This window comes from Leptopilina heterotoma, unplaced genomic scaffold (assembly GCF_015476425.1).
Source record: "Leptopilina heterotoma isolate Lh14 unplaced genomic scaffold, ASM1547642v1 Lhet_343, whole genome shotgun sequence".
In the NCBI taxonomy this organism is placed as follows: Eukaryota; Metazoa; Arthropoda; class Insecta; order Hymenoptera; family Figitidae; genus Leptopilina; species Leptopilina heterotoma.
Genome location: NW_025111029.1, coordinates 359,118 through 381,673, shown reverse-complemented (window position 1 = coordinate 381,673; position 22,556 = coordinate 359,118). Strand labels below are relative to the sequence as shown.

At 29.6% G+C, this 22,556-nt stretch overlaps 1 protein-coding gene across 3 annotated transcripts in view; it reads right to left on the bottom strand.

Annotated features, from left to right (window-relative positions):
• Window positions 1-22,369, bottom strand: part of LOC122505140 (membrane metallo-endopeptidase-like 1) — a 40,839-nt gene extending 18,470 nt beyond the window's left edge. For 2 of the 3 annotated variants that reach the window (XM_043616604.1, XM_043616606.1), the window contains exon 1: window positions 11,192-11,350. In XM_043616604.1, the coding sequence (XP_043472539.1) occupies window positions 11,192-11,232 (41 nt within the window). In that variant the 5' untranslated portion in view covers window positions 11,233-11,350. Of the gene's footprint in view, window positions 1-11,191; window positions 11,351-22,264 lie in introns of those variants that run through there. The other variant, XM_043616605.1, reaches the window with a different exon arrangement.
• Between the last annotated feature and the right edge of the window lie 187 nt (window positions 22,370-22,556).

Sequence of the window (22,556 nt, the reverse complement as noted above, 5' to 3'; positions counted from 1 at the left end):
GGAATTCAAAAGAATTAAAAATTTCGAATTCTTATTAATTCCTTACTTCTTACTGGGAATTCAGTATTTACTCATTCAGCCGCTGCATGGCGCTGCCCTGCGCAGCGCAGCGATTTTCTAGCATTAGATTTTGTCTAATATATTATTTCAATGAAACTACGATTCTTTAAAACATACAGTGACACGAAAAAATAAATTGTTAATAATCGAGTGATACATGGGTAAGAATTCCTGAAGTGGGCACCTATTTTTCATTGGGTCGGTGGATTTTTCTTATTCCTATATGTTTCGATAGCCTATGATGTTATAATAAAAACCTGTAAATAGTTTTCCGAAATTCGAATATTTGCCAAAGTTATTCAAGGTCAAAGTTATTTGTAGCGTTTTAGTAAATAGCTAATTACTCGCGATCGGATGAACCGATATATCGGTTCATCCGATCGAAATTCGAATATTTGCCAAAGTTATTCAAGGTCAAAGTTATTTGTAGCGTTTTAGTAAATAGCTAATTACTCGCGATCGGATGAACCGATATATCGGTTCATCCGATCGAAATTCGAATATTTGCCAAAGTTATTCAAGGTCAAAGTTATTTGTAGCGTTTTAGTAATTAGCTATTTACTAAAACGCTACAAATAACTTTGACCTTGAATAACTTTGGCAAATATTCGAATTTCGGAAAACTATTCACAGGTTTTTATTATAACATCATAGGCTATCGAAACATATAAGAATGAGAAAAATCCACAGACCGAATGAAAAATAGGTGCCCACTTCAGGAATTCTTACCCATGTATCACTCGATTAATAACAATTTATTTTTTCGTGTCACTGTATGTTTTAAAGAATCGTAGTTTCATTGAAATAATATATTAGACAAAACCTAATGCTGAAAAATCGCTGCGCTGCGCAGGGCAGTGCCATGCAGCGGCTGAATGAGTAAATACTAAATTTTGATAATTTAAAAAAATTCTGAAAAAATAGTAAAAATCATTTTCCCACGACGGGACAGGGCTTAAAATTTGCGTAAAAGGAAGTAGTTTTTTTTTAATTTTTTTAAAAAAATCGAAGGATACAAACAGATTTAAAAATTAAATTTTAATCTAAAAATTTTTTAAAATGCAATGAAAAATTTTTTTTTTATTTTTTTCATAAAATTTTCGAAAAGTTCAGGAAAAAACAAACAATTTTCATATAAGAAAGTTTAAAATTGATCCACATTTGTAGAAGTTATGAGCATTCAAAAAAAAATTTTTTTTCAAAACGTAAAATTTTGAAAAATTCATACACTGAAAAAAAAATAGTATTGAACCAAGAAAATTTTTCTTGGTTGAAGCAAATCGTGGGATTGAATACGGCCAAGACTATTAAAGTATTGATTCAAGAAAACGATTTTCTTGACATAGGATATTTGGGAGAAGAACATATATTCTTGATCCAAGAAAATATGGAATTCGACCAAGAAGTTAATCTTCTTATACGAAATATGAAATGTATTAAATTAATAAAATATTTTCTTGTTCTAAGAATATATATAGTTAATTGAATTATTTTATTTGATTTATTCAATTTTTTGTAACGTTCGTTCGAGTAATTCAAGATTTAAATGAAGAAAACATTTATTTTGTGAGAAGAACAGATATTCTTGATCCAAGAAAATATGGAATTCGACCAAGAAGTTAATCTACTTGTACGAAATATAAAATGTATTAAATGAATAAAATATTTTCTTGGTCTAAGAATATATATAGATGATTGAATTATTTTATTTGATTCATTCAATTTTTTGTAACATTCGTTCAAGTAATTCAAGATTTAAATGAAGAAAACATTTATTTTGTGAGAAGAACAGATATTCTTGATCCAAGAAAATATGGAATTCGACCAAGAAGTTAATCTACTTGTACGAAATATAAAATGTATTAAATGAATAAAATATTTTCTTGGTCTAAGAATATATATAGATGATTGAATTATTTTATTTGATTCATTCAATTTTTTGTAACATTCGTTCAAGTAATTCAAGATTTAAATGAAGAAAACATTTATTTTGTGAGAAAACGCAGATATTCTTGATCCAAGAAAATATGGAATTCGATCAAGAAATTAAGTAGCATGTAAGAAATGCAGAATATATTAATTCAAAATCATTTATGTATCAAATCTAGAAAGTATGTTCTCTGTCCGAGAAAATATTTTCTTGATTTGAGAAAATTTATAGATTTCAATCAAAAAAATACTTTCTCAATACAAGTAAATTATTTACTTAAATTACCCCCCTCCCCCTTACCCCCATCCCATCTTTTCTAATACTTAGGTCAAACATTTTTATTATTTAATTAATTAACATTTATATTTTTTATTTAAATAATTAATTGTTATTTTACATACATATTTACATTTAATTAATACTTAACACAAATACAACAAATATACCTTGAAAGAAAATTTTCCACGGTCGGAGGAATTGAACTCGGGTTGCACGCGCCAGAAGCCGTCACGCTACCACTATGCCATCCTAGCCTCAATGGACAGTTTTCAAAAACTGATATTTAAGTTGCATATACATTTGAAGAAAAATATTTTCTTGGATCAAGAACACCGGCATTGTGTCAAGTAAAAAAAAGTTTCAAAGCAAATAAATAAAATGATTCGATTCAAGAAACATGAATTCTCCAGACAATACTTTATTATTTCGCTTAAGAACATGATATTCTAGATTCAATACTTTTTGGTACTTCGGAAAAGTAAAATATTTGGTTGAAATAATTACATATTGAGTTCCGCCAAATACTAAATTGTTAATTCAAGAATTCTGTTCAATGCTAATAATTACTTGACACAAGAAAATGAATTTCTTTCTTCAAATAAATATGGGATTAATTGAATGTAATTTTTAATCAACTTGAAACAAATATTTACTTATATTAACCTTCGTATTTTCTTGAATCAGGATTATTTGAGCGTTGAATTAAGTAAAAACTTTTATAAAGGAAACAAAAGAATGATTTAATTCAAGATCTTACACTTAATTGAATTGAATAAATAAAATATTTCATTCCAGAAAATATAACATTCTCGCAAGAAATTAATGTTTTTGAAACATGAGAATATAGAAATGTTTCAAGTAAAAGAAATGCTTAGATTAATGAATATTTCTTTGAAACAAAATAATTTTTAATTGAGTTGAAACAATTATTAACTTGTATTAATCTTCCCATTTTCTTGGCTCAAGACTATGGGTGTTGGATGAAATAAATAGTTGCTTTAAAGGAAATAAAAAAATGATTTGACTCAAGATACCAAATGACTCAAGGTAAATTACTTGACGTGAGAACATGATATTCTTGATTCAATACTTTTTCGAGACTTGGTGCATGTAAAACAGTTCGTTTGAAACAGTAAGATATTTACTTATGTCAAACCCATATTTTCTTATTTCAATAACTTTGATTAATGCTCAGAATTACTTGACACAAGAAAATAAATTTCTTCCAATAAGAAAATATGGGTTTGTTTCAAATAAATCAGGTCAAGAAAATGCATTTACTTGATTCAATGAACTTTTTTTTCAGTGTATCTTGTAAACGGCTGGGTAAAAAAATTTGAAAAAAATCGTAAAGCTCTTTTTCAACTAGTAATAAAAGATAAAAAATATTAGAGCCAAATCAAAAATGTGAATTTTTACGATATGTTGGTTTGGCGTGGAATGTCTCATATTGAAGATAACCCCTGTTCGAAATATATGTAAATATCACCCTATTTTTAATCTATAGGTCAAAAAGAAGCCTCATGAGGATCCTCTAATGGATTATTACCCGAGGTAAAAATTTAGGTCAAATATGACCTATTTTTTAACCTTTACATCAAAGAGCGACCTCATTAGGGTCCTTCAAAGGGTTGTTCCCTTACGTCAAAATTTAGGTCAAAATTCACTAATTTTTCAACCTATTCTGTGTAGAAATTTAACCATGGGATAGGTTAGAAAATAAGTCACATTTGATCTAAGGTAATGGCCCTTTGTAGGGTCTTCATGAGAGTGGAGTCCCATGGCAGCGTATTGCGTTGCGTTTTGTAACTAGGCCATGAGTGTGAGAGAGATAGAGATATATGTTTGCTATATTTGCACTTATGGCCTAGTTTCAAAATGCAACGTAAAACGCTGCCATGGGACTATACCCTCAGGCTTTTTTTTACTTTAATTTTATGACGTAAGAGATCAACGCTTGGAATGACCCTAATGAGGTCGCTTTTTTGACTTAAGGGCCCTCTCATGGCGCACTCACACCTTTGGTTGCTGCCTGCCTGCCTGCAGGTGGTCATGGTAACCACATAAGAGTAAGAGAGTCAGACATTTCAAATTATATGTTTTCTCTCCCTTACTCTAGTTGTTCCACCAAAGCTGTGAGTGCTGCTGTAGATGTCGAAATTATGTGTCAAAATGTTGGTCAAAAGTGGCCTATTTTTATAAGGTATGTTTTCGTTGCCTGCACTAAGTAACTTTTACACCACCTCAAGAGTAGGTGCAGACCCTGTTTAAAAAAATTATTAAAATGGATAGGAATTGATAGAATTTTCTTCCTTCACTCCTTGAAATTCGAATCCAATTTAATCAAATATTGAAAATCCAATCCACTTCTATCCAAAGTAGAAAATTAAATCCATTCCTATCATAAGTTTTGATGTATTATCTATAAAAGTTAATAATATACTAAAATTCAATATTTTACTATCAAGAGGAGACGCATGCTTATTCCCGAAATCTTTTTTGACCAAATAGTTATTTGATATAAAACTACTTAACTTAAAATTCACATAATATGCACATTATTTGACATAAAATTCATTGCACACAAAAACCATTTAACATAAATATTATTTATCATAGAATTCATTAAACAGAAATATTATGTTACATAAAACTCAGATAACTTAATTCCCATTTGACATGAAAATTATGTAACATAAATTTCTATTGACATAAAAATCATTTAACATAAATTTCTTTTGACATAAAATTCATTTAACGTAAATTTTATTTGTTATAAAATTCATTTGACATCAATTTCATTTGGTATAAATCCCATTTAACATAATTTTCATTTGACATAAAGTTCATTTAATATAAATTTCTTTTGACGGATAACTCATTACACATAATTCTCATTTGACATAAAATTCAGTTGTCATAGATTTAATTTTACATAAAGATCATTTGACATAGAAATATAGGCGCGAATTTCAAAATTGGCGAATCACAATGTTGTTGATAATATCTAATTTGTTACTTTTAAAATTCGCGCCGATATTGTTATGTAAAATGTAATTTGTGTAAAATGATTTTTATGTCAAATGAGAATTTTGTTGAATGACTTTTATGACAAATGAGAATTGTGTTAAATGTCTTTTATGTCAAATGAACTTTATGTCAAATGAGAATTATGTTAAGTGGGATTTATACCAAATGAAATTTATGTCAAGTAAATTTTATGCCAAATGAGAATTATGTTAAATGGAATTTATGCTAAATGAAATTTATATAAATTTCATTTTACGTTAAATAATAATTATATTAAATGATATTCACGTCAAATGAAATTTATGTCAAGCTAATTTTATGTCTAATGATATTTATGTCGAATGAGAATTACGTTAAATGACATTTATGCCAAATGAAATTAATGTCAAATGAATTTTATAACAAATAAAATTTACGTTAAATGAATTTTATGTCAAAAGAAATTTATGTTAAATGATTTTTATGTCAATAGAAATTTATGTTACATAATTTTTATGTCAAATGGGAATTAAGTTATCTGAGTTTTATGTAACATAATATTTCTGTTTAATGAATTCTATGATAAATAATATTTATGTTAAATGGTTTTTGTGTGCAATGAAATTTATGTCAAATAATGTGCATATTATGTGAATTTTAAGTTAAATAGTTTTATATCAAATAACTATTTGGTCAAAAAAGATTTCGGGAACAAGCATGCGTCTCATCAAGAGTTTAGATACGAATTCTGTCAAATTCTATGAGTCGGAAATTCTTATAGTTTGCTATCCATGAGTTTTAATTGAATATCTATCAAATTCTTTCCAAATGAAAATCTAATATTTCTCTATCCAAGATTTGGATACAAATTCTATCAAATTCTGTGAGTCGGAAATTCTTATAGTTTGCTATCCATGAGTTTTGATTGAATATCTATCAAATTCTTTCCACATGAAAATCCATTATTTCTCTATCAAAAGGTTTGGATACAAATTCTATCAAATTTTATGATTATTCCCCAAATGTCATTTTACCGAACTGCACTTTTGCAAATAGTCATTTTTGCGAAAAGTCATTTTTTACGAATTGTCATTTTTGCGAAAAGCTATTTTTGCGAATTGTCATTTTTACGAATTGTCAATTTTCCGAAAAGTCATTTTTGCGAATTGTCATTTTTGCGAAAATTCCTATAGTAAATCTGCTTGTATGCATATATAGATTCACTATAGGAATTTTCGCAAAAATGACTTTTCGGAAATTTGATAATTCGTAAAAATGGCGATTCGCAAAAGTGACAATTCGCAAAAATGACATTTCTCGAAAATGTCTTTTCGTAAAAATGACAATTGGCAAAAATGACTTTTCGGAAAATTGACAAATCGTAAAAATGGCGATTCGCAAAAATGACTTTTCGGAAATTTGACAATTCGTAAAAATAACGATTCGCAAAAATAGCTTTTCGAAAAAATGACAATTCGCAAAAGTGATATTTTGCAAAATTGGCTTTTCGCAAAAATAAGTATTCGTTAAAGTGCAGTTCGATAAAATGACATTTCAGAAAAATGACATTTGGGGAATAATCATGCGCCCCTTTATTGTTTTGTTGTGAACTACAGATTTTCATAAAAGTTTTAACATTTTAGAAAATCAACGAAATTTTTTTAACACAGTTGAGCTGTGTTTTTTATTTTTTTATATTGTTTGATGTTATTTTTTGCAAATATTTGCAAAAAATTACAAAGCAGTCAAATGACATTTAAGCAAAAATTTATTAAATATTTAATTAATATTTTTAACATAATAGCATATATTGCAAATCTCTATAAATATTTTAATTTCTGCTTGTATTTTTATAGGTACTTACAAAAATTATAATATTTACATAAACTTACGTTTTTCAAAGTTGCAGTTTATATAGACAGGTCGAAAAATATTTCTCACGTCGATTCGGTAGCCGCGGTCGTTAAGCGTTTAGATAGATAGGTCATAGGTGCGGGGTTCGATTCCCATAGGGTAAAAATTTTAATTTATTTCTTCTAGTTTAATTAAAATGTTTGGAGTGTGCTAAGAATATAATGTTATTAATGGTCATAAGAATCTTTTATTATTTTTTCCACAAATATTTTTTTTCAAAGCATATGTTTTTAATTGTAACCACCTTGGATACAATAGGAAAGAACTTTCTGTCATTTTTCGATATAGGATTTGATAGAATTTAAATCAAAAAATCTTATTGGATTGGAAACAATTTTTAATAATCAATTTTGATAGAATTTGATAAGACTTTCTTTGAAATCAGTGGGACAACATGGGACAATTTTCGGATAGACAAAGTATTGATTTGGATAGACTTTCTATTAAAAGTATGTGATTGAAACTGATTGTAATTTTTGAAAATTTTGGATTCAGAAACAGGATTGAAATGGAAAGAAATTTTTTTCTTTCCATTTCTATCAAATTTTTTAAACAGGGGAAAGTGTAGCGAAATGTATGGTAAAATTGCGTCACATCCGGCAAAGAGAACAGCATAGTGCAGGTTAGGTGTTAAAGTGTAAGAAGTGCAGGCAACGAAAACATACCTATAATTACAGGTTGAAAATTAAATTTATCTCATGTATAAATGTAATCGGCGCTTGTATACCTCCCCGTTTCTGCGTTTTCTACTCTTGAGGTGGTGTAAAAGTTACACTCAGTGCAGGCAACGAAAACATACCTATTGGTTGAGTTCATGGAGTAGTATAAGGAGACCGAACGACCGTGCGAAATCTGTATTGAAAGTGTACCACTTTTTGGTACTCGCTTAGCATCGTGAAAACACCGAATGCAACACTAGCGCTACTTGTGAGAAAAGTGATAACTATCATGGAAATTCATAATATAATCTACAATTATCCCAGTAAAAAAAAAAGTATTCAGAATAGAGAAAAAGTATTGGTGGAGACGTTTGGTGAATGCGTTTTCGCGACAAAACCGTATTGGTGGGTTACGGTGAATACATTTTGCTTACCGTGAATACTTTTTTGTTTAAACTTTCGATTTAAAGATTCCTAAGCAAAGTTGAGAATATTTATTAAGAGCGCAAGTGACCTGAAGTATAAAAATGACTATTGCGAGAAGGAAATAAGAAATTTTGAGAAAAAACGAAAAATTAAATGTGACAAACAGATTGTCAAATGTTGATCAAGTACCATATGCTTTTCTGTGCCACAACGTATGATGATTAAAAGGAACTTTGACGTTACCGGCGGAACTTAATGTTTCACATACATTTACTTGGATTTCTCAAGTTTCTGTCGGTATCGTCAATGTTCCTTTTCATCATCATACGTTGTAGGTTTGTCACATTTAATTTTTCGTTTTTTCTCCAAATTTCTTATTTCCTTCTCGCAATCGTCATTTTTGTACTTCAGGTCACTTACGCTCTTTATAAATATTCTCAACTTTGCTTAGGAATCTTTAAATCGAGAGTTTAAAAAAAATGTATTCACGGTAAGCAAAATGTATTCACCGTAACCCACCAATACGGTTTTGTCGCGAAAACGCATTCACCGAACGTCTCCACCAATACTTTTTCTCTATTCTGAATACTTTTTTTTTTACTGGAATGTATGTGCAGCAACGTGCAGCGTAGTATGGTTATAGCGTAGTCAAATATAGTGATAAATATTTATTATTCGCCAAGTGTAAATAGTAAACTGGCATGTGATTATTAAAAAAATGCAGTTTATTTCTTCATTTTTCCGCGAGTAGCGCTAGTGTTGCATTCGGTGTTTTCACGATGTTAAGAGGGAACCGAAATCAGGTCCACTTTCAATACATGTCGTTCGGTCTCCTTATACTACTCCATGGTTGAGTTCAAACAAAACCAACCAATCATGTCAATTCATTGAATTACGTCACCAATATAGGTTATGTCGACCAAAATACAAATAAACGCGACACTTTGTGTCAAATTGTGCGAGCCATGTTCAAATAAGTGGGGTTTCAGTGTATAAAAAATAATCAGGGGGTTGGCGCGCGGAGCACGCAGGGAAGCGAACCCCCCCCCCCCTTAAAAAAAAATAAATATATATATACTTATATAAATTGTTTAAAATAGTATAATTAATGGTGTTCCGCAGTGATCACCTTTTAAAAATGGCTGCTCAAATGTATACTTGATTTTAAAATGATTTTTCTCCCCATTCGGGCAGTTATTGCAAAATCGGAGAAAATACAAGATATCCTAAATATTTTATCTTTCATTTGCGCGCAAGAAATAAAAGATTTGTTTAGATTTACAACGACAGGAAGTAAAATAGGAAAAAGTTAAACAAATGCGCGATACATAAAATTACCACCAGAGGGCAGCGCCTAATGGCACATATAATTTTCTCATTTTACTTCCTGACGTCGTGTATTTTATTGGATTTTCAATTTCTTGTGCACAAATGAAAGATTGTTGTTTTAACACAATTTTGGTGTTATTTTAACCCCTATTTAAAATGTACAGTAGGATCTTACAATAGTGCACTCGTCGGGAATATTGTGCACTGTTCGAAGCAAGCAAGAACTAAAACATTCAGGTCCGTGTCAAGAAAATTAAGGGTCCTCCACAACTAAATATCGGGCACCACTAAGGCCGCAGTCCCATGTACTGTATTTGACGTCACAGATTGTAGTGTTAAAATCACACAGTGTCGGTTAAAAATGTTGCGTGTAGTTTTAACACTACTTTTAGTGTTAAAATAACACTTCTTTTTTCCTGTGTAGGAGAAAAATCCTTTTCAAATTATGTTTACGTTCAAACAGCCATTTTTAAAAGGCGACCACTGTTTGAAATTGCGCAACACCGTTAATGGAAATTATCTAAAGTAACCCACTTATCGACATTGCAGATCTAAAATGGTTAAAAATTTGCAACGACCGTTTCTTAAAAAATATAAGATAATATTACCTGTAAATTTGGAAAACTCATTTTTTATCATAAATACACAGGATGAGTATTTTATTTGTTGTATTTATTAAAAAAAATATATTGTTAGAAAATTAAATATGGGCAGTTTCCAAGAGCCCAAACTGCAACGACCTTTTCTTGAAAACAACAAAATAAAATAATTTTTCCATTTGTCTAACTTAATTTTAATAAAAAATACACATAATAAGATTCATTACATATTTGAAAACAACAATAAAAAACTTTAATTTATGTAAACTGTTTTGTATATAAATTTGCAACAAGAACACATGTGACAGATGTTTAGTAGTTTATAGAACCAAGAGATGGCGCCAAAGGTTCCAAAAGTGACAAATTTTGATTATTTTTAACTTTAAATTAACAACAATAAAATATAATGTCTTCTTTTCGAGTGGAAATTCATTACTGATGAAAGATACACAATGTGAGACATTTATTTTGTTCAAATTGTTAAAGAAAAATTAATGTTAGTAAATTAAATATCATGTGTCACCGAACAACTGTCACATATACACTTTACAAAAAATAAAGTTTTTATTTATTTCTGCATGGCAAATAGGTCTCATCCTCCGTATTTTCCTACAAAATTAAATTTCCCAAATGGAAAAATTATTTTGTTTCGTTGTTTTCGAGAAATGGTCGTTGCAGTTTGAGCTAGTAGTCAAAGATTTGTTACAGGGGAACTGCCCATATTTAACTTTCTAACAATAATTTTTTTTAATAATTACAACAAATAAAATACTCATCCTATGTATTTATAATAAAAAATGACTTTCACAAATTTATAGGTCATAATTCCTTATATTTTTCAAGAAACGGTCGTTGCACATTTTTAACCATTTTAGATCTGCAATGTCGATAAGTGGGATCCCCTAAGTTTGTGGAAATAATAAAAATTACGACTAATAAGTAAATTTATTTTTAAAAAATGATTAAATGTACAGTATGTTACTCACAGCATAGTATGTAGCAAGAAATAGCTTTTTCCCCAACCCATTTTCAAGTAAAACTTATATATTTTATATATATATTGAAGTTTTAAATGTATTATTTGTTGCACAGTTTTAAAATAATAGTACACAATTTAAGAACAGCAAGTGAGGTTTCTCTCAAAAGTGAAGCTTATATTTATACCTTTTACGTATCGTCTTATATTCTTGATATACAATATGACATAAAATAAAGATAATGTGAAAAGAAAAAATAAAGTTGATAATTTTTACTAAAGTAAAGCGAATTTATCAAATAAATTTTACGATTTTAAAATTTTCTATTCTCACAAGCTGAGAAATTCTTTTACAGGATCCTGAAGGGGTCCTTTAAGGTTCGTTTACATAAACCCTGAAAGATCTTTTACAGGATCCAAAATATTATCCTGCTCCCCTGTAGAAAAAAAAGTATTGGGAGGTACGCGGGATTCCGCATTGCGAGTGTCAACCTGCCAATGCGGTATTCGCGAAATACCGCATTGGGTGTCGTGGTGAATACGGAAATCAAGGGGTCCCAATGCGGTGCAAGTTTTAAGCTTAAGAAAAACGAAAATACGTGACAGGAGGAAATAATAAGTGTCAGTGGAAAAATGTGCGAGTTAAAGGAATGAGAAAATAATAATAGTGAGTGTAAAATTGAAACTTTAAAAGAAAAAGTTTAGATAAACTGTAAAATATGGGCCCAATGCGGCATAGGCTGATTTCAATGCGGTACACAATCGGTACATTGTGTAAGTCGCCAGTAGAGGGCAGAAGCAAGCAGAGCGAATCGAGCGAACACAGTGGCCCAGCTGACATATGATTTGCATTACATTACTTTCCAATTTTTTATTTTATAACCACGTTTCTGCATGAATCTAAACAATATTTTCAATTATTGTAATTTAGAAGATGCTTACCAATTGTACGTTGGCAGATTTAGTGAAAAGTGTCTGTGTACGGAGACAAATGTGTTAGAAAATGTTTGTTTACCTATTTCACGTCATTCAAACCAGTCAAAGTTGCTTTTGCTGTGGCGCATTGAAGTCAGCCTATGCCGCATTGGGCCCATATTTTACAGTTCATCTAAACGTTTTCTTTTAAGGTTTCAATTTTACACTTACTAATAGTATTTTCTTATTCCTTTAACACGCATTTTTCTCCACTGCTTTTTATTATTTCCTCCTGTCAAGTATTTTCGTTTTTTCAAAGCTTAAAACTTGCACCGCATTGGGACCCCTTGATTTCCGTATTCACCACGACACCCAATGCGGTATTTCGCGAATACCGCATTGGCAGGTTGGCACTCGCAATGCGGAATCCCGCACCTCCCAATACTATTTTTTTTACAGGGTCTCTAAATATGAATCAGCGGCAAATCGCTGATTAGGTATAGCTATAAGTATGCAGCTGATTCAATAAGCTAAAAAATAACTTCTTTTTTAATTTACTATTTTTTTTATTTACAGAATTCGAAAAACAGTTCGAAATACACTTATTGTTTGACACAAACAATGAGCGATATTTAATCAAAGAGTGCCAGATTCTTTCCGAATGAATGCTACATTTGCAAATCGAGAGAAAATTTAATAAGTTGTGAATGCAACACGATTTCCTACTGTTCTGAGGGTCATCGACAACAACACCTATCAATTCACGAAGAAAATGAAAAATTTTCAAAGTCTGTCGACAACGAATTGCTTGATTTAAATGAAGATGGACAAAAAAGTGCGGAAGACGATATAGGCCAGTCGGTGAGCGCAAAAACTGTCCAAAAATACAAACAGCAAAGTCTTAACGGTTTCTGGTAGTTTGGAGGCTCCTTATAAGAGCCCCACAGTTTGCTCTCGATTTCCGGGTGCGAAACACAGTATAAACAAAATCGCCAAAGTTTGGAAAACATGGTTTTTCGATGCTCGTTGCTTCCGGTTAAGTTTTAGGAGGAAAAGTTGTTATTGAAAGTTATAGAGCTTGGAAATACCTTTTAAATGATGGATCATACGTTAAAAAAAGGTTAATTAGTTTAATTGCAAATAAATTTGAACCATTAAAAATAGCACTTCTTTAATTGTTTAATAACTTTGTTGATAATTATCGAATTTGTTCATAACTTACCAGGAATGTTCTCCTTGCGTAGCTGAATAAATCCCAAAAAAATTAACTAGATCGGAGAAATAGTTTATGCATAATTCCATTTGTTGCCACAAAACTTTTAAAAAAAAATCCGACCTTACTTGAAGGGGGGGAGTTAACTTTTTTTAAAAAAAATTCCTGACAAGTTAATTATTAATATTTTTATTGAAACTCGCACGACATTTAGTTCAAAACATGTATTTTATGAAAAAAAATTAAACTTAACGTTTTGTGCTTTTATTTTTTATTTACACTGAGAAAAATGGAGTTTGAAAAACTGGGAGTCAATATTGAAAAAACTGGACTCAGTCCAGTAAAAGTACATTAATTCATTTCCATCAAGCATCTTAGGGTGTTGCGTATAGTGTATAGAGGGCCTTAGTTCCAAATGTCACTGTAAACAGCATTGAAACACAGGCGAAGATTATAAGGCGCGCTGCAGTGTGCATAGTAGAGAAACTGGACTCAGTCCCCTACTTCGAAATTTTCACAATAAGGGAACGCAGGCGCGGAACCTGTCAAAATAAATGGCCGACGCGACGCGAAACGAGTGTTTCCTTGTATTCACTTCGTCAATTTTATATAAAAAAACAATAACCAATCATTAAAAAAAAAAAGAAAAATATGTTAAATGCACTCTTTATATATTCACATTCATTAATTCACAAGTTTTATTCTTCCCACATCTTCATACTTACAATTAACAACTAAATGCATCGGAAAATCTTACAATCATACGGGATTGAAACACCTACCTAAACACACAACTAAATATACGCATAATCATAAATCGCACGCTTTTACATTAAGCCTCTCGGCTACGCAATCGATGGGGAAAATTTCCTATTTAAGAAACATCCCTTACCAATGAAATACATTAGATCATGCGTGGATTTTACTTTGTAATTAATGTAAGTATGGATGTCAACAATATTCATAATATTGAATATAAATAATATTGTTAACTAGTTTAAATTTGATACGGTTATTAGAATTTAATAATAAAAAACATTAATTTTTTCCTAACCTTTTTCAAGTTTGACACTCCTCATGGTAAATTTGATTATTCTTTTTTTTCCGTGTACAAAATAGTGAATTGACCTTGAATGAAATGTATAATTAATAATTCTCAAAGTAATATTTAATAATTTAATTTACTTAACTGCACTGCATAATAGTTGAGAGTAGTAAGAGTAAGTGAAACGGTAAGATAAGTGAACGACCATTAGTGTGAGAGAGAGAGAATGACTTGTGGTTTTTGAGTAGGTATCTACTTTATGTGCACGGCGTTCATTTTTCGAAAGAACTGGACTGAGTACTATTTGTTCAATATTCGCTTCTATTATTGACTTGTGTTTTGTACATTGCCGCGTTCTTTTAACAATTACATGAGAAAGTAATTTCTCATTCCAATTTTTTATACTCTTATTCCCTCTTAGACTATATAAACAGTCTTATTTAAGCTGATGAATGGGATAACTTGTATTGAGTCCCAAAGTGCTCAGCTATGAAACATCTAATACTATAGTGTGTACCTGTCACATATTATTCTATAAAGGAGTACTACACTGACTGCATAAATCATTTTTCCATTTTTCTCCGTGTATATCAAGTGAAAGTACAGTCGGGTCCCCATACTGTTACATTTCCAGAAATTTCCCACTCCTCCAGACTCAGCTCTGTTATGTGCTCAAAGTATGCCTACTGCGCACCTTTCAAGAACGTAAATATATACACCTCAAGTTTGGCCTAGAAGTATATGCCCCCTTTTCTTTGGGCTTAAGAATACGGCCCTGAAAATTGGTGACGTAACGTGACGTCACCTAACACTTCTGAATTTGGAGGTTTTGCAAAAACATAACACTACTGAGGACATAACAGTTTGGAATCTAACAGTATGGGGACCTGACTGTACATGCATTCTTTTTCAACTTTCGGACGGCGGAGTGGGAGAACTCGGTGGCGCTTGATTCTCGCCCGCCACAAAACTGAATTCAGCCGTTCAAATTCGCAAAAATGGTCATAACTTCGTTAATCATTGACCGATTTTAATCTTTTTTTTAATTCCATGTATTTTTTATGCTGAATCCAAATATAAATTTATATATTTTTTAAATAAAATATTTTTTGTAGAAATAAAATTTTTTTTTTAACAACAAATTTCTATTATTATTTATTATATTTAACAAAAATTTTTCTTCGTACATCATATTTCATTTAATTTAATATAATGTTATTTAAAAAAAATCTGAAATTATTAACCAATAAGCGTGTAGCATCGAGTTTAAGCGTTGTAGTAGCAAAATAATTATTTTTTATGGGTTAAAGTAATTTTATTAACTTTTTTTGTACTTTCACTTGATATAAATGAAAAATAAAAGCACAAAACGTTAAGTTCAATTTTTTTTTTCATAAAATACATGTTTTGAACTAAAAGTCGTGCGAGTTTCAATAAAAAATATTAATAATTAACTTCCCTGTTGGAAGTATATGGATACAAATTCTATCCAATTTAATATTTTTTAATCCAAAAGATTAATAAAGATAGATTAATTCTATCATATTTTATTCGTGTCATTCCTTTTTTATCCTTTAGTTATCCATGACAATCCATATGTATCCTTCTTTTCAGACACATAAATTTGTATATAAATAGATCTCAAGAATGTTATCTAAACCAATCATGATCCTATCCTTTCAATCCTTATTAATACATTCTTAATTCAAAATTTAATCAATCTTTATTTATCTTAACTTTTTTATATCATATTTTTTAAAACATAATCTATTTTAAATAATCTTCAATATTTTCTATCTAATGATCTAATTATAGTTTTATATTATATTTAAATAGATAGAAAATTTTGGATAGAAAAAGATAATTTTTAAAAGATGCAAAGTATATACTTAGTTAGGATAGAAAACTTTTATCCATTTCTATCTTTCTACTTTTAACAGGGTTGTCAGGAATTTTTTTAAAAAACAAGTTAACTCCCCCCCCCCCTTCAAGGTAGGTTGGATTTTTTTTTAATTTTGTGGAAACAAATGGAATTATATGCCGTTTATAGGTAATTGATAAAGTGAAAACTGGCTGAGTAATTCCATTTGTTTATGACAAAAAAACACAATCTTTTTTAACCCTTTTTATTATGCACTTAGATAAAAAAAATCAATTGGCCATTTAAATAGGATGAAAGTTTGACTTCTTAAGTGTACTTTCCAAAAAAAAAATCGAAATTCGATGAACCAAAAGTGGGGAAATTCCGTTGAAAAATTACATGTTTTTAGTTAACAAATGGAATAAAACATAAACTATTTGTCCGATCTAGTTAATTTTTTTGGGATTTATTCAGCTACGCAAGGAGAACATTCCTGGTAAGTTATGAACAAATTTGCTAATTATCAACAAAGTTATTAAACAATTAAAGAAGTGCTATTTTTAATGGTTTAAATTCATTTGCAATTAAACTAATTAACCTTTTTTTAACGTATGACCCATCATTTAAAAGGTATTTCCAAGCTCTATAACTTTCAATAACAACTTTTCCTCCTAAAACTTAACCGGAAGCAACGAGCATCGAAAAACCATGTTTTCCAAACTTTGGCGATTTTGTTTATACTGTGTTTCGCACCCGGAAATCGAGAGCAAACTGTGGGGCTCTTATAAGGAGCCCCCAAACTACCAGAAACTGTTAAGGCTTTGCTGTTTGTATTTTTGGGCAGTTTTTGCGCTCACCGACTGGCCTAATAATACGGAAAAGAAGAATTTAGAAGAGAATTACCTTCTTTTCGAAGGTAATAAAAAAATTCTCGTCAACTTGGAAAGTTTCGACAACAAAGATGTAGTTAATTTTTCTCAATCGTATCTACTCGGCCATATTTCGTACCTTATAACGAAAACAAAGGCTTATGAAAAGAGTTAAATTTATCATTGAATGAAGTAGCGAAACTGCAAACAAAACTCGAACCTGCAAAAAGGACAAATTAATAAACAAAATTAAGCGATATTGTCGATACTACAGACACTGAACTTGAAGACACAGATTCATTGTGTAAAAACAACTAAGTTTAATCCGTATTTAAATGTCTTAATTTTTATTTCTTTAAAAGGAATCTTCTATTTTTTATGTTTATTTGAATTAAAAATTCAATTATTACTTTCTTATTTCATATCGCTGTTTACTGTTTCAGTGTTTTGTAAAATATTACTAAAAAATGTAATATTTAAGTATATATTATGTAGTATAATGAATACAATTATCGCACTATTTCGATTTAGAACGATTTAGAAGAATACTTATCGCATTTTTATTTTCAGTTAAGGAAATTTGTACTATTGTTTTGAATTAAAAATTCAATCACTCCTTATAATGTTTTTGTGTTTCATTTTTATATTTAGGACCAAAAATGTAGTTTTATAAAAAAATTTTAATAATTTGACTGTTATTATTGTCATTATGAATGTTCTAATCAATTTATATAAAAAGTTAAATGTTTTTTCTTTTCTCAAAGCAAATTTTCATATTGAAATCCTACCATAATCTTTAACAAATTTTTTCAAGGTTTCTAAAATAAAAATTTAAGTGTAAAACTTAGATAAACATACTAGATGTGGCGAGGGTCTGTGGTGGGGACTACCGATATAAATATAGCATACTGAATTTTCAGTGTGTGACGTATGTGTATGATACGCTCCTCTCTCGATAGAGGCAGCACTAAAATTCGCGGTTTAATTCAAATTAATATAATAATATAATGAATACATTTAATTTATTGAGAATTCTACGTATAATTTAGAATATTGGCAAGCAAAATGGGCAAATCGACAAAATACTTTCCCATAGTAAAATCTTAAGTGGAAAAATCATAAACTCAAATACAATAGAGCATGCAGTGGAGGCGACGAAACTTAATCCTTCCCGTAATAAATATTTTAGGATTATTTGAGTATAACACTAAAAATAAGTACATGTTTTACTTATTTGTCACGTTTTTGAAATTCACAGTTATGGTTTTATTGCTTCTTAAAGAAACTCGAGTAAATCGCTCATCTACTTACCATGAAACCCCAAGACCCTCTTTTTTGCCTGAGCAATAAAAAGGGGATTCTTTTGTTTCGTCATCCCTGCTGCATGGACTAGTTAGAAAAAATCTGAAACACCTTCTTTTTCCGCCTTTTTGGGTTTTTCATCTTTTTAACGAATTAGAGTAAAGGAGGCGTACTTTCGCCTTCCTTCCTGGCACTCGGGGATGGGGGCGTAGGCCCCCAGGATGGGACCGTAGGGTCTCGGAGGAAAACGAGAAGTTAGATACTGTTCGACTTCGGAATTGGAAGAACGTTAACTTTGAGATAATAATAATAAAGATAAATTTATAAGAACTTAGAAGTTTCATTTTAAACAAATCATCCTTAAATTTTAACTTGCATTTTCATTTGATAAAACAGTAGATCAAATATTTCACCGCGGGAGTTGAGCTTCCTAGCTCTTTATTGTGGAAAACGAACAGTCATTATCGTCGAGAATTCCGCTTTGAATTTAATTCTAAAAATTAAACTCTAAAGTATATTAAATTCACAATTGAAATTTGAATTTTGAGAGTTTTACCGCGCGAATCAGACTCGGCGCGTCACAAGTGTATGTTAGTGCTGCCCTCTTCAACTTTTCGCCGTTTCCAAGGTTACCACTTGGAAATCGCATTTTTTGAGTCATGAAAGGCTGGAATTGGCTAGAATTTTATTTCTCGCCAATATCACTACTTTTCTTTTTTGAAAACAGAGTGTTTTTGTGATAACAATAAAAACGAATAAAACAATTTTTCAAAATAAAGTTTAAAAAAAATTTTTAATTTAAAATAAAGAAATATAATTATTATTTTTAATTAACTTTTTCAATTAAAATAAAATATTTTGATTATTAATTGTAATTAATTTCTTTTATAAACAAAATTTATTAATTATTTCTTTTCAATAAAAACAAAATTTTTTAATTATTAATTTAAAATTTTTTTTAAATCAAAATAATAAAATATTTTTATTATAAAATTTGTTTAATTATAGAATGTGTCTTAATTATAGATATCTTCAGTCAATTGAAAATTGAAATGTGTTACAATAAGTGAAAATTTTATTTTAGAAAAATAAAAAGTTAAAAATTAAATTTTTCAAATAAGATCGTAGTGGAAAAATTCATTTTTTTATACATATACAAAATTAATTTAATATAAGTTTAAAAAATTTGAATTTAATATTATATTTAAAAATTAAAATTTTTAAAATTAAAACTTAATAATTTTTGCTTAGTGACTATCGATTATCACTACTAAAAAAACTTAATATTTTTTCAATAGTAACTACTAAAAAAGGTGAATTTTTCAAAACCACAAGTATCTGAAGTCATATCTCTAGTAATATTTTATTTGTCTTTTTCTATTTGGAAAAATACTAAAAATTGTTAAAATAAAAAAAGTAAATTTTTTTAAAAATACAAGTTGGAAAAATGATAAATATTTTGTATCAAACAATAATAAAAAAATATTATCATATTATTACAAATATTAATATTGCTATAATGCAAAAATTGTTCAATTTTTAAACAAATATTTTCTGTCTTTTTTAAAATTTGAAAGAAGTCGTATATCGTAAGTCAAAGGAATTTAATTTTCTTCAGCAGTCACTATTATAAAAAATGTTGATTTTATTCAATAATAACTGTCCATTGTCACTCCATAAAAATTATTTATCACCTTGGACCAGAGGATATTTAATTTACACTGCAAAAAAAATTTATTTGATTCAAATAACCGATTAATTGACTATTACTATCAATTAAATATTTACTTTGGATCAAATAATATTTATTGGAATCAAATAAAATTTTTTTTTGTGTAATAATCAAATTAATTATCTGAAATTTTTTAATTATAAATAATAATAATTATTATTATATGTAATAATAATATTATTAATAATAAAAAATTTAAATTAATAATATAATCTTTTCTGATAAAGAATATTTTCAAAATTTGCAAGTAATTTTTGAAATAAATATTGAAAAACGAAATTAGAAAAGTTGTATTTTTGGCATTTTTTGCGAAAGTTTCGGACAATACGGCGGCGATCACACAGACAAGTGGATCTTTTGTGGATGTCAGTGGTCAAGGAGGTGGCGCCAATTCTCGGAAGTGGTCGCGACTCGAACTAAGGAATAATATAAACCTCAAATTACTCCACTTTCAATCGTTAAACAAATAATTTTCTCGCAAAATTATTGCAAAAACGGAGAGCAGTGCGCCTCTATCTGGTAAAATTCCTCTATCACCCCTCTAAATATGAATCCGAAATATTTTATCCTCTCAAAATGAGACCGTGATACCGAACCGTTGAAAACTGTTTCTCTATTATAAATCTATTATAAATCCCGACTTAAAATATTTTTTTCTTATTACTTTTTAAATGAGAACGCGATCACGAAAACATTATTTTTTCCCAATAAAATCACACATTTAAATTTACAACGAAATAAAAGAATTTAATTTACTATATTTTTATATATAATTTAAATTTGAATGAGAAATTTTCGCTTTGTTAATATTTTAATTATTTCCGCCTTTAATAGACCGAAGATTGACGAAGTAGTCCGATTGGTCCGATTCAAGAAGGAGGAGAAACTTCGGTAGTGGGGATGAGTCAAGATACAGGCGTTTTTCGTTTCGAAAAGTCGCCGGCGCGGTGCTTCTGCACATCACTCACACATTCAAATTCTTGTATACCATATATGTTTTACATATGTGTATGATATGATTTTAATTTGAGGTTAACTTTAAAGTGCAATCAGAGCAATCGAGACACAATTGACAATGTGTGTCATGACGGATATATAGAAATAATGTGAGTGATTATTAAATTAAGTGTTATTCAAATAGTTAAAAATTCCGAAAACGTGCTGTGTGAAAACCCTGTAAAAAAAAGTATTGGGAGGTACTACGGGATTTCGTATTGCAAGTGCCAACCTGCCAATGCGGTATTCGCGAAATACCGCATTGGGTGTCGTGGTGAATACGGAAATCAAGGGGTCCTGCAATGCGGTGCCAGTTTTAAGCTTTAAAAAAACGAAAATACGTGACAGGAGGAAATAATTAGTGTCAGTGGAGAAATATGCGAGTTAAAGGAATGAGAAAATAATAATAGTGAGTGTAGAAATGAAATTTTAAGAAAAGAAGGTAAGTTGAACTGTCAAATATGAGTCCAATGCGGCGTAGGCTGCTTTCAATGCGGTACACAATCGGTACATAGTGCAAGTCGCCAGTAGAGGGCAGAAGCAAGCAGTGTTACGAGCACATATGAGTTTTATGCGCAAACTCCGCGTGCTCTTGTTTGATTCGTTGAGTTCATACTTTGGCTGAATCCGGGGATCCCCCTTATCGACATTGCAGATCTAAAATGGTTAAAAATTTGCAACGACCGTTTCTTGGAAAATATAAGATAATATTACCTGTAAATTTGGAAAACTCATTTTTTATCATAAATACACAGGATGAGTATTTTATTTGTTGTATTTATTAAAAAAAATATATTATTAGAAAATTAAATATGGGCAGTTTCGAGAAATGGTCGTTGCAGTTTGAGCTAGTAGTCAAAGATTTGTTACAGGGGAACTGCCCATATTTAACTTTCTAACAATAATTTTTTTTAATAATTACAACAAATAAAATACTCATCCTATGTATTTATAATAAAAAATGACTTTCACAAATTTATAGGTCATAATTCCTTATATTTTTCAAGAAACGGTCGTTGCACATTTTTAACCATTCTAGATCTGCAATGTCGATAAGTGGGATCCCCTAAGTTTGTGGAAATAATAAAAATTACGACTAATAAGTAAATTTATTTTTAAAAAATGATTAAATGTACAGTATGTTACTCACAGCATAGTATGTAGCAAGAAATAGCTTTTTCCCCAACCCATTTTCAAGTAAAACTTATATATTCTATATATATTGAAGTTTTAAATGTATTATTTGTTGCACAGTTTTAAAATAATAGTACACAATTTAAGAACAGCAAGTGAGGTTTCTCTCAAAAGTGAAGCTTATATTTATACCCTTTACGTATCGTCTTATATTCTTGATATACAATATGACATAAAATAAAGATAATGTGAAAAGAAAAAATAAAGTTGATAATTTTTACTAAAGTAAAGCGAATTTATCAAATAAA